This window comes from Thermobia domestica, chromosome 13 (genome assembly GCF_964235325.1).
Source record: "Thermobia domestica chromosome 13, izTheDome1.hap1.1, whole genome shotgun sequence".
Lineage (NCBI taxonomy): Eukaryota > Metazoa > Arthropoda > Insecta > Zygentoma > Lepismatidae > Thermobia > Thermobia domestica.
The window spans coordinates 160,498,585-160,523,455 of NC_137466.1; the positions used below are offsets into that span (position 1 = coordinate 160,498,585).

Sequence of the window (24,871 nt, forward strand, 5' to 3'; positions counted from 1 at the left end):
GAGAGCGGGCTGGGTAACATAATGGTTAGCGTATCTTCAAGGAAACCGAAGACCTGGGTTCGATTCCTGATCTATGTCGTACATTTTTTCACTCCGTATATCATCTCAATTAGAGGTTGGTATTCAACGTTGAAGGATTAATTTTCTGTCTACGAGCATTTAGTTTAAATTGGTTGATGCTGATTAGTCATCCTATATTGACATTTTTCAGATATTCCGTTGAATTTTGTGCTCCAGTTCTGCTTTGAACTTCTCCTTCTAATCAAGAAGTATGCTAGTCAATTTCGAGTGACGAATTGAGTGTTTTTTTTTCTTTCTTTCAGAATGCATAGGTTTTAGTTTGTATAGTTTGTATATATATAAAACTGTTCCATTACTACATTAGTTTGTCTACGAGTATCATTCTCTAAAACATCTGGAACACCTCTCATTTTTATTTTTTTAAAACTTTTTTTATTTTATTTATTTATTTATTTATTTTTTTTTTATTTCGAGGTGTCCAAGTTTTTGATCCGTAAAGAGAAATACTCCATTCGAAGTTTTGAATAACTCTTTTTCCATACTTCTATCGACACAGTTTGCGTTGTCACTAGTTATTTCTATTTGCTAAGTGTCTTCCTTGCCTTTACTTTCTCTTTCATTTTATTCATTCGAGGCTATCATGCGAGGTAAATTTGAAAAATCGTCCTCGGCTGAACAAGGACAAAAGAAATCTAATCTTTTGAGTGCGTAGTTTCCTACAAAATTTATGCGATAATCAACATTGTTGTTGTAAAGAAGTCCAAGAGAGTAGTTAGCATATGGCCTGCCACCTTTTGGTAAACCTAAAACTGGACACACTTATCGAACATGGCAAATTTGTACATGGGATAATTTATTAAGAATAGTATATACATATACTGAACCAAGCAAAAATGACAAATATACCAAGAACTAGAAAAAACTGCAGAAGTAGAAGACCTCAAAGTAAATAAAAAAGACAGAGTACATGTACAGGGTGTCTATCGGTCACGAAAGTCACGAATGTCACGAAAAAGTCACGAAATCAGAAAACGGTCATGAAAGTCACGAAAAAGTCAAGAATTTTAGCTTTTGGGTCACGATTTTTTTTTTTTTTTTTTTTTTTTAATTGTGCAAATGTAAGTACAGATTGGAAAATTTCGTTCTATAAAACATCAGAATTCAACATCAAAAATGTATATGGTCAGCTTTAGACGCTACCAAATCGGAAGCAAAGTACGTTTGTATCGCATGGGTGAAAATTCAGCCTAATTCGCACCCAAATTCGCTCTTGAAAATGTTAGGAAATTTTATGATTTGGTAAAGAAAAGGTCACGAAAAAGTCACGAAATTTCATTGTGGAATTTTAGTAGACACGTAGTATCAAATAAGGAAGGTAAATGAAGGAGAAAAGACGTAGAAATAGGGAACAAAACATTAGAAGGAGTGAAGACATTCAAATATCTAGGAAGGGGCCACGGTGGCTCAGTGGTAGAGCGTTCACCTCTGGTGCTTGGATTCCCGGGTTCGATTCCAGTCCCCGCCAAGTGAACTTTGTGGTGGACAAACACCGTGTGCGTGGGTTTCCTCGGGATTCTCCCGTTTCCTCCCACTTTCTTTCCACCATTTCATTCATTACTCATCACCGTCTCCTTTAGCCTCACCGGCATAATCGTGGGACGTAAAACTCAAAGATTTCATTTCATTTATTTTTTTTCAAATATCTAGGAAGCATACAGCAGTGAAAAGTGCCTACAAGAGCAAATACAGAAAGGAAATAAGGCATACTTCGCAAACGCCCGACTACTAAGAAGCAAGCTGATATCAAGGGGAACTAAACTGAAAATATACGAAACACTCATAAGACTAGTAGCCATCTATGGATGTGAAACGTTGGTACTGACAAAGAAAGGGGAAAATGCATTAAAGACATGCGAGAGAAAAATATTGCGGCGGATATACGGACCAGTGATGGATAAAGGAGAATGGAGAACGTGGTACAATCAGGAATTAGGTGACCTGGTAAAAGGTAAAAATATTGTACGCTACATAAAGCACAACGGTTAAGATGGAGAGGTACATAGAAAGAAAGGAAGTGCAAGGCATGCCAAAAAGAATACTCCAAGAAAGTTATACGCAAAGAGGAAAAGAGAAGGACCAAAGAAAAGGAGAAGTTCATATATTGAAGACGATCTGAGGAAACTCAAGATAAAAGGATGGAAATGGAAGATGAACAACCGGAGAAAATGGAGGCTGATTGTGGAAAAGGCCAAGGCTCAAAGAGCTGTAGCGCCTGCTGGTAGTTAAGTAGGTACACTCATGTCCAAAATGATTGTCGCATATCCATAACCGTCTTCTTGGAAGAATATAATTTGATAATGATTTTGCAGGATACTTTTAATACTGATACTAGGTGTATAATCGGGAAATGTATATTTGTGATGAATTTCATAGGAAAAGAATTATAAATACGAAAATTATAATGAGTAAAACAAAACGTTGCTAAATGAACAAGAAATAATTATTTTCGTTTTATTGTTTTTATTTATTGCTCTTTTGACATGAAATTTTCCACATACATGTCCTTGCCGATTATACACATACTAACATTATGAGAAATACCGGGCGAATTCATTATCAAATTATATTCGTACAACAACATATTTATAGACATGCGACAATAATTTTGAACATGCGTGTACATACATATACTACAAAATACATATATTAATGAATGAAAATTGCAATAAAAATTTAAAACCAAAAGCACGCGAAACAGAAAATTCATAGCGTCAATTTATTGGCGTGAGCTGAACAGATAATGTGAGGTATTGAACTAGTACAAAGAATAAAATCATTATCAGTGATTTCATTGCTGTCAACACGAAAAGTTTGAGCGATAGAAATCATCAAGAAGTTGTGTCGCATATTTTATAAATGTTCTGAATAGTTTGGCTTCCCGCCATTCAATGCGTCCATCTTAGGCGTAAATCGGGACACTTGAGATTTTACCTTTAAATTTCGGATTTCCCGCCTGATTCGGGACAGTTGGCAACACTACAAAGTTGTTTAGTTTTTCAGACATTGTGGTATTGGGTATATTAATCGTGTTTTTGAGTTACATATTAATTTTACTAATTTGCGTAAGTTAAAAGAATATTGTTAATTTATTGCTAGTGTTTGCTTCTCATAAGGACTGTCAATACGAACAGAATTACTATAAGAGCTCCTTCGTGGCTAAGCGGTTAGCGTACGCGCCTTTGGCGTGGGAGACCCGGGATCAATTCCCGGCGGGAGCTCATGTGGTTCGGATTCCACGTTAATCAGTAGGTCCACGTCTCATATAGCCTCGCTGCTGAAAGGGACGCTAAACTAAAATCAACTAAACAAGAATTACTATAAGTTGTCTCAGTAAAATTTAAAACTCTCCCCTCCCCCACTCAAAAAAGGAAAACGCACTCAGCAGATATCCTGAAGATGGAATCACAGTGCATTCTGAAATATCAGCAGAGTAATATTCATCACTTTTGTTTGTGTGTTTGTTTAGTTAGAACGTGTTAAAAATGTAGGTTAAAAATATTGGAACTGAAAAGAATCTTCAGAAATTTTTGTGTCAGTTGTAATATGAATATTCTTTTGTTTCATAGGTGCAGAGGCTAATGAAGACTATAGAAGAACTTCATCAAAAGAATTCAGAGACTGACAATATTTTATCGTCTATGAAAGCTCAACAAGAGGAGGAGTTAAGGAAATTAAGGGCGGAATTGGAAGAAAACTTTGGTTTGCAGCTTGTTCAGATAAAAGAGGAGTTCAGGTACTAGTCTATTAAGAATTCGAAACTTATCTGTGAAAGGTTTATAATTCATTAGTCGTCTTCTATTTTGTGTTTTCATTTCAGGAACTTTATCAATTTTTCGTAAGCTTTTCGTAGTGTTCGAGTCATTATAGTTTGCTTACTAGTATGTGGATTAGTGTTGTCATATAAGATAGTATTATGTAACACATAGGATAGTAATATTGAGGCATGTTTGGCGATCTGTAAATGTATCACGTTTTTCCAATGTAATGGAGAGAGAGGCAAAGTATGAAGAAATAAATAAAGAAAAAATAAACTCGAACGTGCAAAATATGAAAATAATGTGAGGTTTTAATTATATACTTTCGAAAACGTAAACCATATGTGTATACGTCACCTTTCATTTAAGTTACTCTTCATTAATCTTTTAAAAACGAGTCAGACGAAGGTTTACACCGTAATTTCAATAATTAAAGCTTACGATTAGCAATTCACTAATCGTATTAATCGCATGTTAATGTGCTCTATTCTTTAAAGTAGGGATGACCAATTAATGGGCTATGGACTAGGACAAGTTAAGAACTGTTCTTGGATTTGTTTTCCGTATACCCCTGAAGTGAAAGTTCGTTGAATATGTATATTTTCTGAGTCTTTATACTATTCATTGTATCCTACTTCTTGTTCCATGTGTCTAGGCCAATCAGGACATACTTTAAATTTACACAGTATGTAGGTAAACGCTGAAAATTGAATATACACACTGCTTGTTTATTTCGTGATCAATGTTGATTTCGTGAAAGTAAATTCTTAGCTAAACTACTGATTATAAATAAGAATTCATCCGAGGAGCCCCTAAATTTTACGTATATGGAATTTTTAAATCCGGAAATTCAATGTGAGAATAGTCTAGCCTCCAACAACCTTCGACTGGATCAAAATGGGTTCTCCCTTTTAATCTGTGGCACTATCGTGTGCGCTAAACTTGTATTTTATTTCAATTCAGTGGCAGAATTCTACTCTTTAGCGTTTCTTCATCGATCACCCATATCCTATTCTTAGAAATTATAATATACATATATATTTTAAGACTTGAAGTAAGTACAACATCGTGCCTGTGGGTTTTCCCGGGGTACTTCCGTTTCCTTCCCTTTATCATTCCACCAATTATTCTATCATCATTCACTTGCCTTAAACATCGTCTCCCTTAGCCTAACGGGCGTAATTGTGGGACGTGAAGCTGAAAGATTTCATTTTTTCATTTCATTATTTGTAGTAATTAATCCATGAGAGTGATGCTTCCGACATAAATTTATCATCTATAAAATTAGATGCATACGGTGTATACCCACTCAGATCACGATACGAACAGGCAATGATTGAAGAAGAACAAAGTGACAAAAATATTATATAGGATTTAATTTTAATTTTATTTATTTATTTAATTAATTAATTAATTAATTTTTGTTAGTATATACTATATTTTTGAAAACAGTTGAGAGTATGCCGGTACCCACTAAAAATTTTATTATATTACTCCTTCAAGGTAATACAAGGTCACTGGCTCAATCGAAGTAGAATCTGTTTAGTTGAATTGAGTTGATTTTGAGTTTAACGTCTCTTTCAGCAGCGAGGCTATATGAGACGGGACCTACTGATTAACGTGAAATCCGAACAACATGAACTCCCGCCGGGAATCGAACCCCGGTCTCCCACACCAAAGGCACGTACGCTAACCGCTTAACCATAAAGGAGTTCTAGAGTCTGTTTATACACACGAAACATACAGAACGTGAAGAAATATTACAATTTTAACCAAATATGTAAATTTTCTCAATATTATAAGTATGAAAATTTGAAACACACTATTTCGATTCGATATATCATAAAACATTAAGATCGTTCTTCCCATTGCCGTACGAGGCATGGTTTTGCCTCTCTCTCTCTAATAAAGTTCTTTTTTAATTGATTTAATTATAGACAATGTCTTAATACATCACTTGTATATTTTTCCAGTTCAATGATAGATTATCGCTTTTATTTAAAAATTGTATAAGTTTAGGAAGTGAAAAATCAGGGAAAAATGTATTCATACTTTTAGTAAATATGCTTTTTAAACACTTTCTGGAGATAGAAATGACACTTTTTCATTTTAATGCACCCATACAAAGTTGGAAATAACATCTATAAACTTTGTGTTTATAAAACAGTATATATATGTGACCCTGATTTGTGGTCAATCAACAATACATATTCTGCAATGCTGTTGTGTTTTCGATTTTTTTAAGTTAGAAACACTGTTTAACTGAGGGCTGCTTTCACTTAATGGAACTGTCAGAGGTATTAAATCATTGTAAAGAAACAAAGTTGTCATGGAGTGTCTTAACTTTACTTCTCTTGACTCAGAAGGTGGGAAATTGGGTACCAGAGAAGAGGTGTGTCGTTTCAGCAAACTGCATCGCACTTTTACGGCTCTCCGTGGGCTAAAAATGTAAAAAATAGAATTTATTGTCTTAACACACGCCTACTTTTCTAAAAACCAATATTACGTAGTATTCCGATTGTGATTTCGGATTCAACTCTAAATAAAGAAAATAAAAATAGATAACCAAAATCTTTTTTAAAACAATAAGATAAAAAGAATAGCCGTAATTTGGAGACATGAATTCTATTATTGTAGATTTCAACAATTTAAGTAAAATTCCGGCTTCTGGTCGGGTATATTACCACTTAACTTTAATTATTTCCCTAGAATCATGATCATGGTAAAAAGTGAGGAAAGATTCCTAAGAAATGTAAAGGTAATTCTAAAAGATTTAAATGAAGATATCTGATTATAGAAGAATTTTTCAAGGAATCTTATATGTCATAGGCGATGTGTTATTGAAAAACGTACCAGCGAGTGTCGAAATTACAAATTTGAGTAAGAAGTTGGGACATATTTATTTATTTAATAAATTAAATTTTATTAATTTATTTAAATATATTCTATAGCATCCATAAGTAAATAAATTGTGACAAGTCTGACTAGAAACTGGAATACTATTATGCTCATAGCTTTGAATTTGATTATTCTTTCGTGCTGTGAGTTTTATTGTGTATATGTTTAAGCGTAGCGAACCTTTTCAGCGCCGTGACTGTATGAGAAATAGGCCTACAGTTAAAGGCGAAATCCGATGCGTAATGCGTTCAATGCTTTACCATTGGGAATCGTACCTGGAACCACGTGAAAAAGCCCCACGCAATAGGCACTAGACCAGTTCGGAGTGCTGAGAGTTTTAATGATAAGTTACAGTGCAAAATAGTTACACTTAAAAAACAAATAAGCATTTATTTAGGTATATACTGGACGTGTTGAACATCTTTCGTTTTGCTTAAGATAAAAACTTACAAAGTTCACATTATAAATTTTGTTGCTCTTTAGATCACAAAATATTTTGAAACGTGGGGCGGGAATATTAATGAATATCGTTAAGTTAATAGTGTAAATACTTTTTGATGTATGTTTATTTACATATTCTTCCTTGTTAATTTTAGACGTCAAGCTGAATTGGAGAAAGAAGATCTAATTCGCCGCCATACCGAGGAAGTGTGTTCTAGTCAGAAATCGTTCGAGGAGAAGTTAGCAGAGTACAAAAATCAAGCGGAATCTTTACCTAAGTTGAAAAGTGATTTTGACACGTCCATTGAAAAATATAAAAATGAACTAAGTGACCTTCATGAAGAAGTGAAGCATTTAACTAACATCAATATAAACTTAAGTCATCAAGTGAAGTCATTAACTGAGGATGTCAGCGCCAAGGAGACTGAATTAATAGAATATAAGAAAAATATGGAAGAATTAACTGTTCAGTGTTTGAAATTTCAGAGTTTATACTCAGCAAAAGAAGAAGTGGAACAGCAATTGCAAGATCAACTAAAAACATTAGAAGTAGAACTTCAAAAATCCAGTGTAATTACCAGTGAATTAGAACAGCTAAGAACTTCACAAACGGAACTTAAATCGGAGTTAGATCGCGCGAAGGGTGATCTTGAAAAAGTGTCTGCGGAAAGGAGCAGTATTGCTGCTAAATTTAGTGAATTAAAGTCTCATTGTGATCTTCTAGAAGCGGAAAAGAGAGAATTTGTATCAGAGAAAAAAGATATGGAAGTTGAAATCGAACATTTGTATTCTCAAATCCAAAACTTAAAGCAGGAGTTAGCGAATAATAAATTAGTTCTAGCGAAAGAACGACCAAGTTCCTCAGGTAGTACAGATGAAAGTAGTGCATCGAAAAAGGAAGTTCCTGCTCAAAGTCAAGTTCCTTGTAAGGTTGAAGAAGTAGTGTCCCCAGTGAATGAAGAGGAAATTTCGATAGATTTTGAGGATGAAATAGACGTGATTGAACGTGGATTATATTCACCAAAACGACGACGAATCGATTATAAAGTATCGGCTTCTAATTCTAAAAACATTTTCGTTTGGATGGAGCGATGCGAAGCTCTTGAAAAAGAAAAGAAGGAATTACAAAATGAAATTGATTCACTTAATGAAAAGGTGGAAGAATACGAAGTTTCTGCAGAAATTCTGAGTTCTGAGAACTTTACGTATGAACAACATTGTAAGAACTTACAGAAGAAATGCATGGAACTGAGTGAATCTTTGAAAAAATTCAGTGAAGTAGAAAAGCAAAATGCAGATATAAAGGCTGAACTTAATAATGTAAGACAGGAAAATAATACGCTGCGTGTAGCTATAGAGGAGCTGCAGTCAGATTTAACAAGAGAACGTATGAAAGCAGAAGAGAAATTAGAATCTTTGCAGAAACAGCTCTGTAGCACATTAGATATTAAGACTGATAATTTAGAAACTCTAATTTTAGATTTATGTTCTAAAGCTAAAGAACTGATTGTAGCTAAAGAACAGATAAAATCGCTGGAGCATAATAATCAGATGCTAGAACACAAGTTACAGTACTCCAGGGAACTTTGTGATAATTTCGAAAATCGTTATATCTGTTCGCAAGAAGAGCTTACAAGAATTCGAGAACAGCTTGAAGATATGTGGAGACAACATGAAGAAACCAGTGAAGAATTAGCACAAGCAAAGAAAGACCTAGCACTTACTAAATTACATGAAGACCAATTAGAATACAAGTTAAGGCTAAGTACGTCTAATGCTAGTTTGAATGAAAGCTCTATTGCGATTCCACAGGAGGTACAAGAAGTTGTTGATGATATGGTGCATGAAGTTAGTCTCCTCAAAAGAGCTCTTGAACAGGAGAAAGTTCGGAGTGAAAAATTCCTAATCGAGTTGCAGCAGAAAGAAAGAGGTTTGCAGCGCGAGCACATGCTGGAATTTCAACAGAAAGTAGAACTTATTTTGAAGAGTAATAGCGAACTGGTGGCTGAAAAGGAAACTCTTCTACAGAAGATTAAGGAGCAGCAAGAAATTATTGAAAGCATGAAGGTAAGTTCTGTATTTTACAACAAAAATTTTCAAGGGTAAATAAGTAATAGGTGCAATCTATTTCAAAACACAAGGTATCCATGATATATATATATATCATGGATACCTTGAGATATATATATATATATATATATATATATATATAGGGCCGGATTTAGGGGAGTTGCACCGGTGCACGTGCAACCCCCCTTCGTTGTATATATACACTATCTAAAATGAGAAGCTAGGAGTGAAAATAGCAACACTTTCCGAAACTTTCTGCCGTTATTTTTCCGTTTGGGGCTTAAGAGAAAGCAGAGATTTGCAAAAGCAATAGTTTAAGTCAATTTTCTTAACGTTGAAGAAAAAGGATTTACCAATCAAAACAATATAACATTTTTCAAATAGGGGAAGAAAACAGAAGCCAGGAGAAGAGAACAACATTTTTTGTGCATATCACTTGCAACTTTTTTTTAAAATGCTACCCCCCCCTTTTTTATGTATCAACGTTGTCAGGGATAAACAATATTGTCGCATGCCACTTTGAAGAGATGTTGGTGCACCCCCCCCCTCAGAAAATCCTTAATCCGACCCTATATATATATATATATATATATATATATATATATATATTGACGTGAATGAATTCTCACTTTATTTGTGCGTAGTTCAGCAACAGATAAAAATTTATTATGTATGTATGTATTTATTTATTGTATCAACTGTGTTCCTTGGTTGCAATCATCTATGTTGCATGCGAAATTAAGCTTGCAACCTCAATTCCACTGTTTAGTTGCCAACATCGTGTCCGTGGGTTGCTCCGTTTTCTCCCAAATTCTTATTTCGCTAATTCCTTAAAGATAATTCACTTCCATTAATCAGCCATCTCCTATAGCCTACAGGCATAACTCTGGAACGTAAGTTTAGAAATTTCATTTCTTTGCATTTTCAGCGATCCCTTTGTTGGAAGAATGCTATCAGAAAAAAGAGAGTTACTGCTTTAAAAGATCAGATTCTGGTTAAACTGATTATTTTTACTGTCTGCCTAAAGAACAGATATGACTCTACTAATGTACATTTTCTCCTTCCTTCAATTTGCTTTCAAGATCTGGACTTGTAAGAGCTTCGAATTTATTTACAACTAAATGTTGTTGTCTGTATCGTGATAGAAACTGGACATAGATCGGGAGGTTTAGCTCGTAAAGGCTTCATGTGTTTGCCTAAATCCCACCAAATAAATACCCAGATACCTACAGACTTGAGACTTAATTTGACCTTGATATTAAAATTAAAAAAAAAAAATATATATAAAAAAAATGGAAGTTGGCTTCTCATTTATGATGAGAAATCGTAATAGAGGAAATTGAAGAAGCTGAAGTTGTAATAAGTCATGTTAGAGGCCTGATTGTGAGGTAGACTAGTTTTCACTGTAAAGGAGTTTCCAGATGGTCTAAATGACGTACGTAGTGAAAGTAATGTAGTGGTGGTAAATGCATGTAAATATTTCGAGATACCATTAATATATAAGGAGAGAGACAACGAAGAGAAAGAAAATCAGATAGAAAAAAATGTGTTGCCACTTAGTACGAACCCTGTATCTATGGAACTAATACCGGATACATTAAAAAAAAAAAAAAAATCTATGAAAGTGTACTTCTACGCGTTGTAGTGTATGTATGTAAAAGTTGTTCACGGGCATAGAGGTTAAGATTTTCGAAAACAAAGTTTGAGAAAAATATTTCATGCTAAAATGGACGAACAAACACCTTAAATAGAGACAGTTACACAATGAGAAACTTGGCAATAGCTGAGCTGTTGTATCACACAAATAGTAAAATCGAGACGTATGAAATTGGGTTGTGTGTGTAGTACGTGCGGATGTAGTTAGGACGTCTCTGTAAAAGACACCGAAGATGGTAAGAGAATAATATAAAGCGTGATCTTAAGAAGAAGAGTAACAGAAATTCTCACTGAATTGGCATGGCACAGAAAGGGCCAAATGCCACGCTTTTGCTTCTGCGGCGATGAATCTTCGGGACGCTAAGCTCACTCCTATTTTTCTTTTTTTAATTTTTGTAAATAACTACGACAAAGCATACCAATAACTTAGAAAATAAGGCAGGTAGTATGTGCAAATGCTATGAAATAAATTGACAATTGTTTCCAATCATTTTCGTATAGATCCAGGGTTATGAAATTTCATGAAGTTAAAAAAAAAGAAGTATAAATACCCTTTTGTCTATTAAATGCCATTTTCTTTACTGCTTTACACAACTTGAAACATATTTTCAACAACGATCATCAGTTTTCGTTATACCAATCCAGTGATATTATTGGTGAGCAAATTATAACTCTCCCTTTCCTGCGCAGTATTAGCAGACGACCGTCTTCCGAGCTGTGTTGGACTGTACACACTTCTTTTGTGGTCGGTAGATAAATATTTGCAAGAATCGAGATGAAGCTATTATTTCAGCGTTCTATTTCTCTCGTATTGTTAAAAAGCACGAACAATATCTGCCCAAGACGCATATTTTTTACTCTTAAAGAAGAGGACATGTCTGAGTAAAAGAGAAACGTTTGGGAGGAAGCCCTGTATTGACTAGAAAATTGGGTTTACAGTTTGACTTACTGGGCACCCAAATTTATACATTTTACGAAATTGTTTAGAGAGTTATTAGTTTATTTAAATCATGTTGTACATGGTATCGGGATTACTTTTTACATTTTTGAAATTCTTTATTGTTTTTGAGTTACTAAATTCTAACTAATGGGAGTGAGCGTAGGAAAGAGCATTAAGCTATATAGTAGTTAATGTAATAATAATAATAATAATAATAATAATAATAATAATAATAATAATAATCATAATCATAATCATCATCATCCTTCTTATGGGGCCGCGGTGGCTCAGTGGTAGAGCGTTCACCTCTGGTGCTTGGGGTCCCGGGTTCGATCCCAGCCCCTGCCAAGTGAAATTTGTGGTGGACAAACACCGTGTACGTGGGTTTCCTCGGGGTTCTATCGTTTCCTCCTACTTTCTTCATTCCACCATTTCATTCATTTCTCATCATCACCGTCTCCTTTAGCTTATCCGGCATAATCGTGGGACGTAAAAGTCAAAGATTTAATTTCATTTTCCTAACAACTACGAAACTTAACAATTCGAATAGGAAGAAATAACGTTAAAAAATATATATATATAGGTGAAGGGAAATTTTTAGCCAGTTGTATTCAGTTAAGCAAAGTTTATATGTTCTTTTTGTGTATTAGTGCAGTGGTTGGATCTAGCCCAGGGCCGGGGACCAATCTTTTTGAATGACAAAAATATTTGAAGTTGCTATGTATGTTTTTGAAAGTTTTATAGTAAACTCATTATATACCAAATCATAGCCTGTGTTGTGGTTGCCCCCTCCTCCCTCCCGTAATTTTTAGCTTCTGTGTCTGCCTCTGTATTAGTGTGATTTTTGTCGAATCATTCACATAACACAACATGTATTCTAGAAGAGTTAACAAAGAATAAATAATAAGTTTCATAGTATGAACTTGCCTTGTATACGTATACTCATTCAGAGTTAATAAATGTATTTCTTGCGACCAAGTCATCAGTGGAAGTTATTATTTACAGAGTTACCCGGAAACAGAAGTGTGGTTATCCAAACTTGGCCAGTATCAGGATCAGCTAATGGGAGAATTGTCTGCGTACAGAGAGCAGCATGCGAATCTGACTGACGTGTTGGGGACTACTGCAGTATTACAGGAAACACTTCGAGTACAGAAAGAGCAATTACTCCAGAAGCTTAAGGTACTTTGTATTTATTTTATACCGTGTCATATGCTTATGTCTAACAGATTCAGTAAAAATAAATCAGTCTGCCTTTCAGTTATGTTAGAACGTTAAATACTTAACGGTGTTGAGTTCGTATGCTATCTATAATTTTAACCCATTGATTTATATGGGGAATTATTTTTGTTTTCTTCGAAATAAACTGGAATTTTTATGATGTGGTTTTACTGATTTCTTATTAAAGTCTAGGTAAATGTCCATTTCTTTTCCAATATGACAGACAGGCCCCGAATTAAGTAAATTGATACTTACATAAGAGATTTACGATATTGAACGGTACTTACATCTGCAATAAGTAGTAGTATTAAATTTCTATTTTGAGAGCCATCTAGTGAATGAGGAATGATTTAATTAGGTAATTAACTATTTTTTTTAACTATCGGCGTAAGAATGTAAGGTTCTGTACCCAATTTATAAAGCATATTGCGTATGCAGTTGAGTTTTTGCTTTACAGTGTTGTTAAACAATGTTCTTTTTTCGTATTCATACATATTAATGAGAAATCCTATGTTAATTTAAAAATTCGACTTAACGTATATTTCGATTTACGAAAAAGAAAGAAAAAAATCCCAGTGGAAGCTCTGCGGCTCGCATTCCACGCTAAACTGTAGGTCCACAAGTCATGCAGCCTCACAGTTGAAACGGGATGTTAAAATCCAAACAAACAACTAACAACACACCAATTACATAAATGTGCATACGCAAACACCTCACAAACGTATGCATACGTACCAAAAGACACATCAATAGACTTAATCAGATTTTTTAAAATGTAACTAGTTTCGTGAAAAGCAAAATATTCTCTGAATGATTTGCATAGATGCCTATTCTCTTCTATTTTTTAAAAATAAAATTTGGATGATTTGTAAAGTCATGAATCAGTTTCATCCTTTATATAACGAAAAATATTTGGCTCTAACTGACAATTTAGTTTAAACTTGCCATGTCTATGAAGAGTGATGCCCCTCGAGGACTCAACCGGAGGAAAGTCTATGGAAGGTAACGATGAAAATCATTTACTCAAGGTATTATTCCATTATTCGACTGGTGATAGTGAGGAAATATCTGTATTCTTTACCGCAAACTTGGTTCAAGTAAAGATTTCAGCTGATTTTTAGAATAATAAAATTAGTCTGTCACTTCGAATGATTCAGCGATGCGTCTAGGAAGTGATAAATAAACAGACCTATGAAGCTCATTGTATTTGTTAATTCATTGATGATGTCGTTCTTAATATTCGCTTTGGCCTCGAGACATCAATGCTTGTTTAATCAGGTGCACAATAAGTGTACACGTTCATTACCTGCCTAGCATTGTTTACTGGACAGGTTCAACTATGTAATACAAGACTACTGAAAAAAAAGTTGAATACTGTTTATTGTCCCACGACACAAACGGCTCGTTCGCAGTAAAGGTTCCCATTGTTTAAAGAAAAACAATACTAGAGAAAATACTCCAATGGACACAGTGTACAGAGTTTAATGCAGTGTTTCTTTTATGAAAAAAGGTTCCTCTGTTAATTCGTATGTTGTGATTTACTATTGAGAAGTGACTGCCGTGCTGCAAAACATGTTAAATCTTAACTAAAATGACTTACCTGACTTTGAACACCCTTAAGATAGCGCGTATCTTAAACATAGTAAGTCCAATCGTGTAGGACTTAACTGCTTTTGCATACACGTACATAATTATGTCTGAAATGTCTTGACAATGTACAGCATGCTACTATCCTTGTAAAATGTGTTAGGACTTAGCGGACCAGACACAATTTCAGAGAGTCTTAATCAGGGAGTGTCATAACCTCATTGTTAGCATTTGTTGGCTTAACCGCCTTTGCACACCCACCCTATAAATATATATATAATATAGGGTGTTAATGAACTATACCGACAAACTGAAAGAAGTGATTTCTTACATCAAAATAAGTGAAAAAGTTCATATGGGCTTATAGGGAAAAGTGCATAGTTTCAGAGCTAGGGCCGTCCAAAATCGCAAAAAAGCTAAATCTCAACAGGCCCTATTTCGAATTCGAGAAACTATGGATAGTGGTAGTTATCAGGGTAAAAAGAGTCTCGCAAACGCAATCCAAAAACGCATATTTCATCAATGTTCAATAGATGTACAGTGTGTTCCCTGCAGGATGTAATTCCCAGACATGCCGCCAACCGAACTTTCAGATGTGCTCTAACTTTGATTGGTTCAAAGTAGGCAAACGATAAGATTTGACAGCAGTGAACACGAAACCCTTTGGCGGGATGTGGGAGGTGTTAAGGACCGTCAGCAGGACGGTCTCCCGTATTCGGGAAAGAGCGTACTGCGATGTTCTCTTTCACGCTTATAAGAGCAAAAAACGTGAAATATACCGTGACAAATTACATCGTAGCACACGTTATTCCGAACACAGAAATCGTAGAGCTGCCGGTTCCTAAAACTTCCGACTTCCCGTCGAAGCATTGGGTGCCCATTGTTGTTTAGGCTAACATCTTGCCTACTTTGGACTTGCCTTGTAGTCAGAGCATATCTGAAAACACTGTTGAGAGTATATTTGAAAATTGCACCCTGTAGAGAATACACACCTATTGAACATTGATGATATATGCATTTTTGTATTCCGCATAAGCGTGACTTCCCTTACGTTGATAAGGATCACCATCCGCAGGTTCCCGAATTCGAAATAGGGCCTGTTGAAATTAAGCTTTTTCGCGATTTTGGACAGCCCTAGCTCTGAAACTATACAATTTTCCCCATAGGTCCACATGAACTTTTTATAGTATATGTATAAGGACGAGCTGTTCTCAACTGTTTTTGTTTCCGATTTGCAGAGGGCCGCGGTGGCTCAGTGGTAGAGCGTTCATCTCTGGTGCATGGGGTCCTTGGTTCGGTCCCAGCTCACGCCAAGTGAACTTTGTGGTAGACAAACACCGTGTGCGTGGGCTTTCTTGGGGTTCTCCCATTCCTCTCACTTTCTTCATTTCATTCATTTCTTATAATCGCCGTCTCCTTTAGCCTATCCGGCATAACCGTGGAACGTAAAACTTAAAGATTTCATTTCATTTTTTCATTTTTTTAAAGGATACTATAAAGGCTCGTATTCTTGGCCTCTTTTGGAATTCTAGTTAAGAAAAAGTGGTTAGCTTGAATTCAAACAACAAATACCACATCATGCTTAACTTCTTGATCCTTCGAATCTCTAGAGAAAAAGCTTAGCATAAGAAGTATAGATCGTGTTTTTAAGCAAATATTGTAATTGTCACTCACCTATTTGAATCAAACTTTGCATACTTATAGAACATCGAAAAATAATCGACACATATATTTTTTTTTTTTTTTTATTTCGGCAGTGGTGAGGGTTTAAGGGTAGAAACCGTCCTTTGAACAGTAGGGGTGCTTTCCAAGCATAGACAGAAAACCATCATTTAATGTAGAAGAAAACATACTGCCAAGGGGTTTTTTTTAGAAAAAAAAAAAAAAAAACATACTGCCTGCGGGGTTTTAGGACAGCTGATGCAGAATCTGATGTCAAAATTACAAAATTCAAAATGGCGGATCCAATATGGTGATTACAGTTACAAAAAGTCTTCTGGTTTGAAATGCTCCGTAGTTAGACAAGAACAATCATAGTTGGCAGGGGTTATTTCGAGAAGGTTGCTGACCGATTTAAAACTCTTTTCTGTACGTACTTTAACGGAATGCTTGATTAAAATGCGTCTCTGCGCCTCTCACTATTAGGAGCGCTTATTTATAGTGAACCCCTTGTCTCTCACTATTCGAGCTCGTTATTGAAAGTGAGTCCTTTCGCCTCTCACTAGTCGGTGTGTTTATTTAAAGCGAGTCCCCTCGTCTCTCACTACGTCAGAACTTCATATATCCTCAATTGTTATAATTATTAATTTATTGAGAAAACGTTTTACAGTGATGATATTCCGAAAAAAAAAAAAAGTGTGTGGTGTATAAACATCGTTTACACCACGCACTCTTATTACGGAAATAACTGTAAACAAATCGCAAAATGCTGCAGAATCTTTGAAACAAAATGTTATGGGATTTTCAAACGGAGGTGTTTTTTCTTTTAAATAACCGCTTTTGTACCACGCATACCTAATAAGATCTGCAAATCTGGGAGAAGAAACCTGATTATGAATCAGTGATTGAATCTTTGTTATATTATTACAAAGCTGTAAATTTGTTATATTTGTAGAGGACAGTGTCAGAAAAATGTCTCAAGAAGTTTTTCCACGACCTAAAGAAGAACAAATCAAGAGGCTGAATCCTACCAGTTGTTCATGCGGGAAGAGATTCTATTTTGAGGTACTCTTTTGTTCTTAAAATAGGTTCAAAAGTTGATGAATTGTGATTACTCCACGAATCAAATAACAAAATGGACTCTACATTGGGTGCTGGAAGAAAAATCTCTTCAAATCATCATCTCACAAGACTTGTTAATTTTGTCTAATTTGATTCTTTCACAAGGGCATTTTCAGATTTAAAGAAGTTGTTTTGGACTATAGTGAGAGGTGAGGGGGTCTCACTTTCAATAAGCACCCCGAATAGTGAGAGGCGCAGAGACGCATTTTAATCAAGCAACCCGTTAAAATACGTACAGAAAGGGTTTCAAATCGGTCAGCAACCTTCTCGCAGTAACCCCTGCTAACTATGATTGTTCTTGCCTGACTACAGAGTATTTCAAACCAGAAGACTTTTTGTAAATGTAATCACCATATTGGATTCGCCATTTTGAATTTTGTAATTTTGACGTCAAATTCTGTATCAGCTGTTCTACCCCCCACCCCCTTGGCAAGTATGTTTTCTTTAACATTAAATGATTGTTTCATGTCTATGCTTGGAGACCACCCCTACCGTTCAAGGGGTGGTTTCTACCGTTAAACCATAACCATTGCCGAAATAAAAAAAAAAAAAAATACATGTCGATTATTTTTCGATGTTCTACAAGTATGCAAAGTTTCATTCAAATCGGTGAATGATATTTCCGTAAATCTCCTTGTCAGTGTTAAAAGAAAACGTTCATATCGTACATGATGTAATAGTTTTAAAAAACGTTTCAGAGATTATTATCAATTTGCAAGTAATGATTACTGATATTTCTCTACAGGAAAAAGCTGAAATTGAAAGTCTTTTAGAGGAAGAAAGAACGACATTGAAACATACTCAGATGAAGTTACAAATGATGGAGAGTCAAGTTATGGAAAAGGATAGAATTTACCAGGTCAGTACTACTCTTACACTAGTAATTCATAGCGTAATAAGAATTATGAACTCATTATATTATGACAATTATGAAAATCTTAACGTAAGAAGTATAAATGACTTATTAGGCAATATTCTGTAGTTGTAAAAGTTGTGGAAATATCGATTTAGGATACTGAAAATTTTACTGGATTTGCTGAGTAATAAAAGATTTTGATTAACTTGATTTCGACTTTGGCTGCAACAGTGAAATTCCCTACATTTCGGTAACAGATTTAGTATTTTTTTATTCGTTACGCTGTTCATAAGTTAAGAATTTGATTAAGGTTAATAATGAAACTGATATTGTTATGCCTGTATATTTATCCAGTGATATAATTTCAAGAACTTCATTCCTTCGTGTGTCACAATGCACGTTAAAAAAAAAATCCACGTTGCCAAAAACTCGCATTCCTAACAACTCAATATTAAATGCAGAGAAATGATATGATCTTCACAAGATTATGAAGTATAATCACTGTGTGTAGGAAGAAATGATGTGGCTAGATTGTATAAAACAGGATCATTTGAGTACAGTTTTCAATAAATTAAAAAGAACATACAAAACAGCCATACCTCCGTTATTCCCAAAATTTTAGAAGTGCGATTGGTCTCATTCGCGATTCCCAGTGGAGGCACTCAATCGAAGAAAGTGTAAAAGCTTCTTTAGGGCAGCCATCCTGAATGAAGTTTTCCTGGGTTTTCCTAATTTACACCAGGCAAATGCCGGGGTGGTACGTAACATATATAGGTCCCAGGCCGCTTCCTTCCTTCCCTTTCCCCGGATAGTATGGTCGCGAGAGACGTCATCCCTCATACGTGACGGGCTAGCATGGACATCGATGCCGAAGCCGATGAAATCCAGATCCTAAATCCTAATAAATTTTACCAAACGGAAAGAACTTCTGTCGCTGACTGTACAAGCATAGGCCACACACTATCTTGCCTTCAGCATAATTGGATTACAGGACCACCTGTTCCGTTGAGGATTTTTCTGTTTCGTGACCAAATAGGATGGACAAATTATCAATTGTTTAATTTTCACTCATACCAATGTGTATGAAATAGACATTAAAGAGGAAAAAAGAAAATAAACTAATTGCTGAACTGATGTGGAATGAAATCAAGGTGATCTGCATCGCGGTTAAATTGCTAGTGTTTTCGTTTTCGGTATTGAGGACCTGGGTTAGATTCCCGGTTCAAGTTTATAATTTCGATTCTCTGTTAAGCTGTAGGGGTCCATATGTGGTGACAGGAATTATTAAAAGCAAGTAAACAAATTAAATTGAATTCTGATTTTCTGATTTTTATAGTAGATTGATATTATCAAAGTGTACTTTGAAGTATCTGAAGGTACAAATAAAAGATGTAATTATGTAGAAAATTTAGAAGTTAGACTAGCGGAAACTCAAATCCCATTTTTTTTCATACCGAACTGTAGATTTCATGTTTTATGATTCGAAAATTTTTGTATATATGCTAAACCTATTTGTCAGTACAATAGATTTTATGTATGTGTTTGGTGATTTGCTAGGAGTTGAGTCGTCAGAAGAGGATGCTGGAAATGAATCTACAAGAGATTGAAGATAAATTGAGAGATAAAGAAGATCTATTACTTCAGCAGAAATTAACTTTAGAGGCAGAATTGCGAAATCGTGAATTAGAAATTCAGCGGTGGGAAGTGGATTTCCATAAGAAAGAGGTATTTTTATTTTAATATTGTATGAGACTTTTAGTCGTATATTTTAGTATTAATATTGCATTATAGTACTTTCGTTGTTTGTGTTTGATTTTAGAGAGTGGGGTAGGATGGTACGTAAGAAATCCATATACTTTACTTCACTGGTGTTTGAAGGAAATAATGAACTGCCAGAAATATGATTCGTAAATTTGTTTAAACAATCCTTTAGGTTTAAGGAAAACAAGTTACTACGGTGTCTCTGAATCTTATTGCTGTAAAGAATAAATTCCAAAATAAATTAAGATACATCTAAATTTATATTGTAATACTGTATTTCAACTGTTTTTATTTTAAACTCTTTTATCAGTAGTATATTCAATTTCCTGAGTAATTTATTTTGTTTATTTGTGTGTTTTACGTTCCGTAGTTGTGCCCTTCAGGCTAAAGGAGACTATGAGAAATGAATGATAATAAAATTAAAGGAGAAATGAATGCTTATGTCCATATCTTGAGTGGGATTCAAACACGCGACTGACAAGTCTTGAAACCTTTTAGCCTTATGTCTTAGAATATCTAGCCATGCCAGCTGGCTTTCCAGTCATGTGTGTATGGTAGATATATTTGATGTATTCAACATGTGTATATAAAAATTAAATTGACTTTGTTACATATTTACGGAAAAAGACAACCTTTTTGAAATAAATTTTTAAACATAGATAGCACTTGGGTTTCTATAAATTTATTTTGAGAAACACCCTAAGGAGGGAACAGAATTCATTTATCCCTTTCAGATGTTTTCCAAAAAACCTTTGTTCTTCCCATGAGAAGAACGAGCATTTCAGCTTGTTTGAATTTATTTGTAAAATTATTCAAATTATGTTGTCAATAAATAATTTTTGAATATTATTTATAGGCACGCACATTTTATTTTTATTAAAGTAAAGGTGTAAGATGCAAACTTCGGTTTTCTGACGTTGCTTTTGTTTGATTGTGGAATGGATGTTTTGGATTCTAAGTTTTTAAAACTTATTATTATTATTATTATTATTATTATTATTATTATTATTATTATTATTTTGAAAAATGAGTTTGTCGTGCGAGTAACTATCCAGTACTGGAAGAATAAGTTGATTAATTTCGACTCGATCTTGCCTATTTAGAAGTGTGTAAGTTTTCTTTTGGTTAGTTTCCAGAATACGGGATTGTCAAAACGTCCGAAATTAATTTGTTATAGTGTAAATTTGTTGTACTGAGTTGAGTGTGTTCTTAAGAACTCGTCAATTATTATTTTCACTGCAGGATCTACATTATTTCAACATGAATTTAAAGACAAAAGAAGCCTCATATTTATTAGATAAGAGAAAAATTAAGATTTGCACACGAAGTAATATGGAAACTCCGTCGTGACTAAGTGGTTAGCGTATGCGCCTTTGGCGTGGGACCTAGGTTCGATCTCCGATGGGAGCTCATGTGGTTCGGATCCTACGTTAAGCTGTAGGTCCACGTCTTCATATAGCATCGCTGCTGAAAGGGGAACCTAAACCCCAAAAAATCAAATCAAATCGAGTCACGAAGTAAATGGGTAGAATAATTTCATGAAATATTTCTGTAATTCTTACATTGTACACAATGTTCTAAACTTGTTTTCTGTGAAAAAGTCTATGACCTTCTTTTGAACACTATCACAGAAGGCCGTTCAAGATAGTCACCAACCACTGCACATGAATTTAACACAGATTCTGACACATCACTTCGTGACCGAAGTCTTTTACACTGACTGTTCCAGGCATGCTGATTCTGTTGGATTTTTTTTTTATTACACCTTCACGTACTTAGAGTTTTAAAATTCATTTTCTTCACTACTGTTGAACTGGTTGCAATTGCAACAAATTTTACGCTATGTCTGGACACATCATTTACACAGGACATTATTCTGTTGACACTCAAAAGTGCTTTGAGAAGCCTGCTTATCGTCCAGCAAATCCTTCTGTCATAGATTATTAACACAGGGAAGATAGGCTGTGTTGGATCCCAAGCCATGTTGGGATGGCTGGTAATGAAGAGGCAGACGGTGCAGCAAAGGCTGGTGCCCATGAATGAAGAGAGCTTTCTTCCTTATTCTAGCACAGATCTGCGTTCGCTATTCACAGCTCAGTTCCATCAATACTGACAGCTTAAAGGAATCAGGCTGTTAATCACCAACTTAAGATCTTCTCGATAGGAGGAACAAATTCTAATCGACTTGTCATCGGACATTCTCACGTAACGCATGGATTTCTACTTCGTGGCGACGACCCACTATTGTGTGCGTCCTAATGGCAAATATTGAACATCTATTTGTGGATTATTCTCATTATGCTGAGCTCCGAGGTGACGTTGCCTCACCAGCTGACTTACCAACAACGCTCGCTGTTGATCAGCAAACCATCTCCCAAGTTCTTATATTTTTCCGTCGCCTCTATCTCCTAGCTGTATTGTGATTATCATAGTGTTTCTACGTAACTTATTTCTCAATCAGTCTTATGTATTTATCTCCCTTCCTATTGTTACTTAATAGGTTCTTCATTTCAAGTTTAAATAACAGTCCTGATATGTATTTGACTTTTATCTTTCGCACTAACTCGAGCCTGTTTTATCCGTAGCATAGCCCCGACAAAAGGAAATTAATATTCCACAATATTACTAATTTACCTTGTACTTTTCTCACTGTGGTTACATGTTTTCTATATAATATTGACTTTCATGGCAGACTTGTTACTGGATTTTATCCATTGATAGGTGCAAAAAGAGCTTTACAGTATAACGCACTCAATCCCAATATCCTACTCCTCGTGACAGAAGAATATCTTCGTGCCATGTTCTTTGCCTCCACAAGTGTTAAACTCTGCTGGTCACTTTGAGATGCTTCCTTCATTTGTATCTTACTATTACATGGATTTCTATCACTCATAATGTCTGCCACAGTTTCTCATTAGTGATTTATTTTTGCATTACACTGTCACTTTTAAATCGGTATCCTGTTCAACCGATTACGGGCATGAATGGAAAATGGCTACCATATCATCTGAATAATAATATAATAAGAGAAATATTTATATTATAAAACAGGATTAATTTCATATTTTAATAAAGTAAAGTTAAATATGCGACATTCGTTATGTTGAAAGTTCGAAATTCGCTAAAATGAAATGTTTTAACACACATTAAATAAGGAAAAGGGCCTAAAATAATCTCTTAGTTCTGAACATTTTGTTATACTGACATTCGTTAAACGGACATTTTACTGTATATGTGTACTTTTTGTTCATTTAAGGTGGAATTCTTAAGTCAGCAAACCAGTTGGCAGATTCACCAGCGCACAAGTGATGCATCTTCAGCAGAAATCAGCAAGACTTCTACAGAGGAGCAACTGGAATCCTTAAAATCGCAGTTTGATGAAGCTCATTCGAATGCTGTGGCAAGATTGAAGCTTCATTTACAGGAGCAGTTCGCACTTAGGGAATCGCAGATTGAAGAGAAATTTGCCAAAGAGATATGCACTTTGAAACAGAAACATCAGGAGCAGGTGAATCCCATATCAGTTTTATGACACGTCGTTATTATGTTAGTTATATTTCTATCGAAAGTCAATTCTTAGTGCATGAGATGATGCGTCTATCACGTTCTCTATAACAGGGCAAGAATGAGTTTCTTAGAAGTAGATTAAAAAATTACATTTAACAGTCAAATTTCAGGTTGGCTGAAAGAATTCCTATATTACTGAGTTCTTTATTTCAGTAGTAGGAAAAAATATAGTATCATCCAAAGTGTATGATGTTTCGATTCCTTTGTGTTTTTTAACTTGAAAAAAAGGGGAAAGAATTACAGAATTTACTTGTTTTTCAGTATGCTTTGCTAGATATTTTATATATGAACCCAGTACAATTTTTCATAGTAAATAAATTTCCTTAAATCTCTCTTATTTGTGGGTCCAGATAGTTTTGCATTTCGAGTATGTTTTTTTTTTCTTTCTTTTTCTTTTCTATCTCGTGAAGTTGAGTAATAACGTCTTCTGTAGGCTTTGTTGTATATTTAACGGTATGATCCGATTTTTTTTTTTTTTTTTTTAATGAAGTAGTTCCAAAATGAATTTTCATATAATTGTTCATTACTAGCAGTAAGAAGACTTTTGTCTTGGATGTGGGATACCTGGTTTCAGTTTCTAGTGGAATTTCATGTGGTTGCGATTTATGTCGTTATATGTTAATGTTAAACTGTAAATTCACGTTTTATCTGGGCTCAATGGTGACAAACAATGTTCAAGCCCCAAGAAATGAAGGGTGGTTCAGTGTTACAGCGTTTATCTTTGGTGAGAGGTGTCACTTCTTCGATCCCACGCCACGTGATCTAGTGAAAACCGTGTTTTGTATTTTCTTCCTGTTTTCCTCATACATTCTCAATCCACTAGTTCTTCCATAATCATTATCTTGAATTTAACACCTATTACTTTAGGCTTAAAATCATAACGGTGGGACATTATACTGAATATTCTTTCATTTTGTTCTCCCCCCTCCCTCCCAAAAATAACAAAATATTAACTGTTACTGACTATTGTTTTCGTAATATGACTTGACTAAAAAATGTTTGCTTTCAGTTTCGACGTGTTTTCTCTGCTTCTGTATATTTTTTGAAATGCGTTGGTTAATCTGGAGTTTATCGTCCCTTTTCAGCACCAAGGCTAAGTGAAACGTGGCCCTACAGTTTAAGGTGGAATCCGAACCAGCGTAATGCATTCAAAATTTGAAAGCTCTCCTATCAGGAATCGAATCTTTTACCTCTTACACTAAAGACGTTCACACTAGACACTAGACCAGCGGGGCGGGCTTATTGATAGTTGTATTG

At 34.9% G+C, this 24,871-nt stretch overlaps 1 protein-coding gene across 2 annotated transcripts in view; it reads left to right on the top strand.

The window, feature by feature from the left end:
• The window catches only part of LOC145668685 (uncharacterized), a 742,633-nt gene that overhangs the window by 19,406 nt on the left and 698,356 nt on the right, over nt 1-24,871 (top strand). For both annotated transcript variants that reach the window (XM_081736754.1, XM_081736755.1), the window contains exons 7-12: nt 3,648-3,814; nt 7,331-9,242; nt 12,847-13,023; nt 18,176-18,289; nt 19,844-20,011; nt 23,304-23,555. In XM_081736754.1, coding sequence (XP_081592880.1) covers nt 3,648-3,814; nt 7,331-9,242; nt 12,847-13,023; nt 18,176-18,289; nt 19,844-20,011; nt 23,304-23,555 — 2,790 coding nt within the window. The remainder of the gene's footprint in view (nt 1-3,647; nt 3,815-7,330; nt 9,243-12,846; nt 13,024-18,175; nt 18,290-19,843; nt 20,012-23,303; nt 23,556-24,871) is intronic.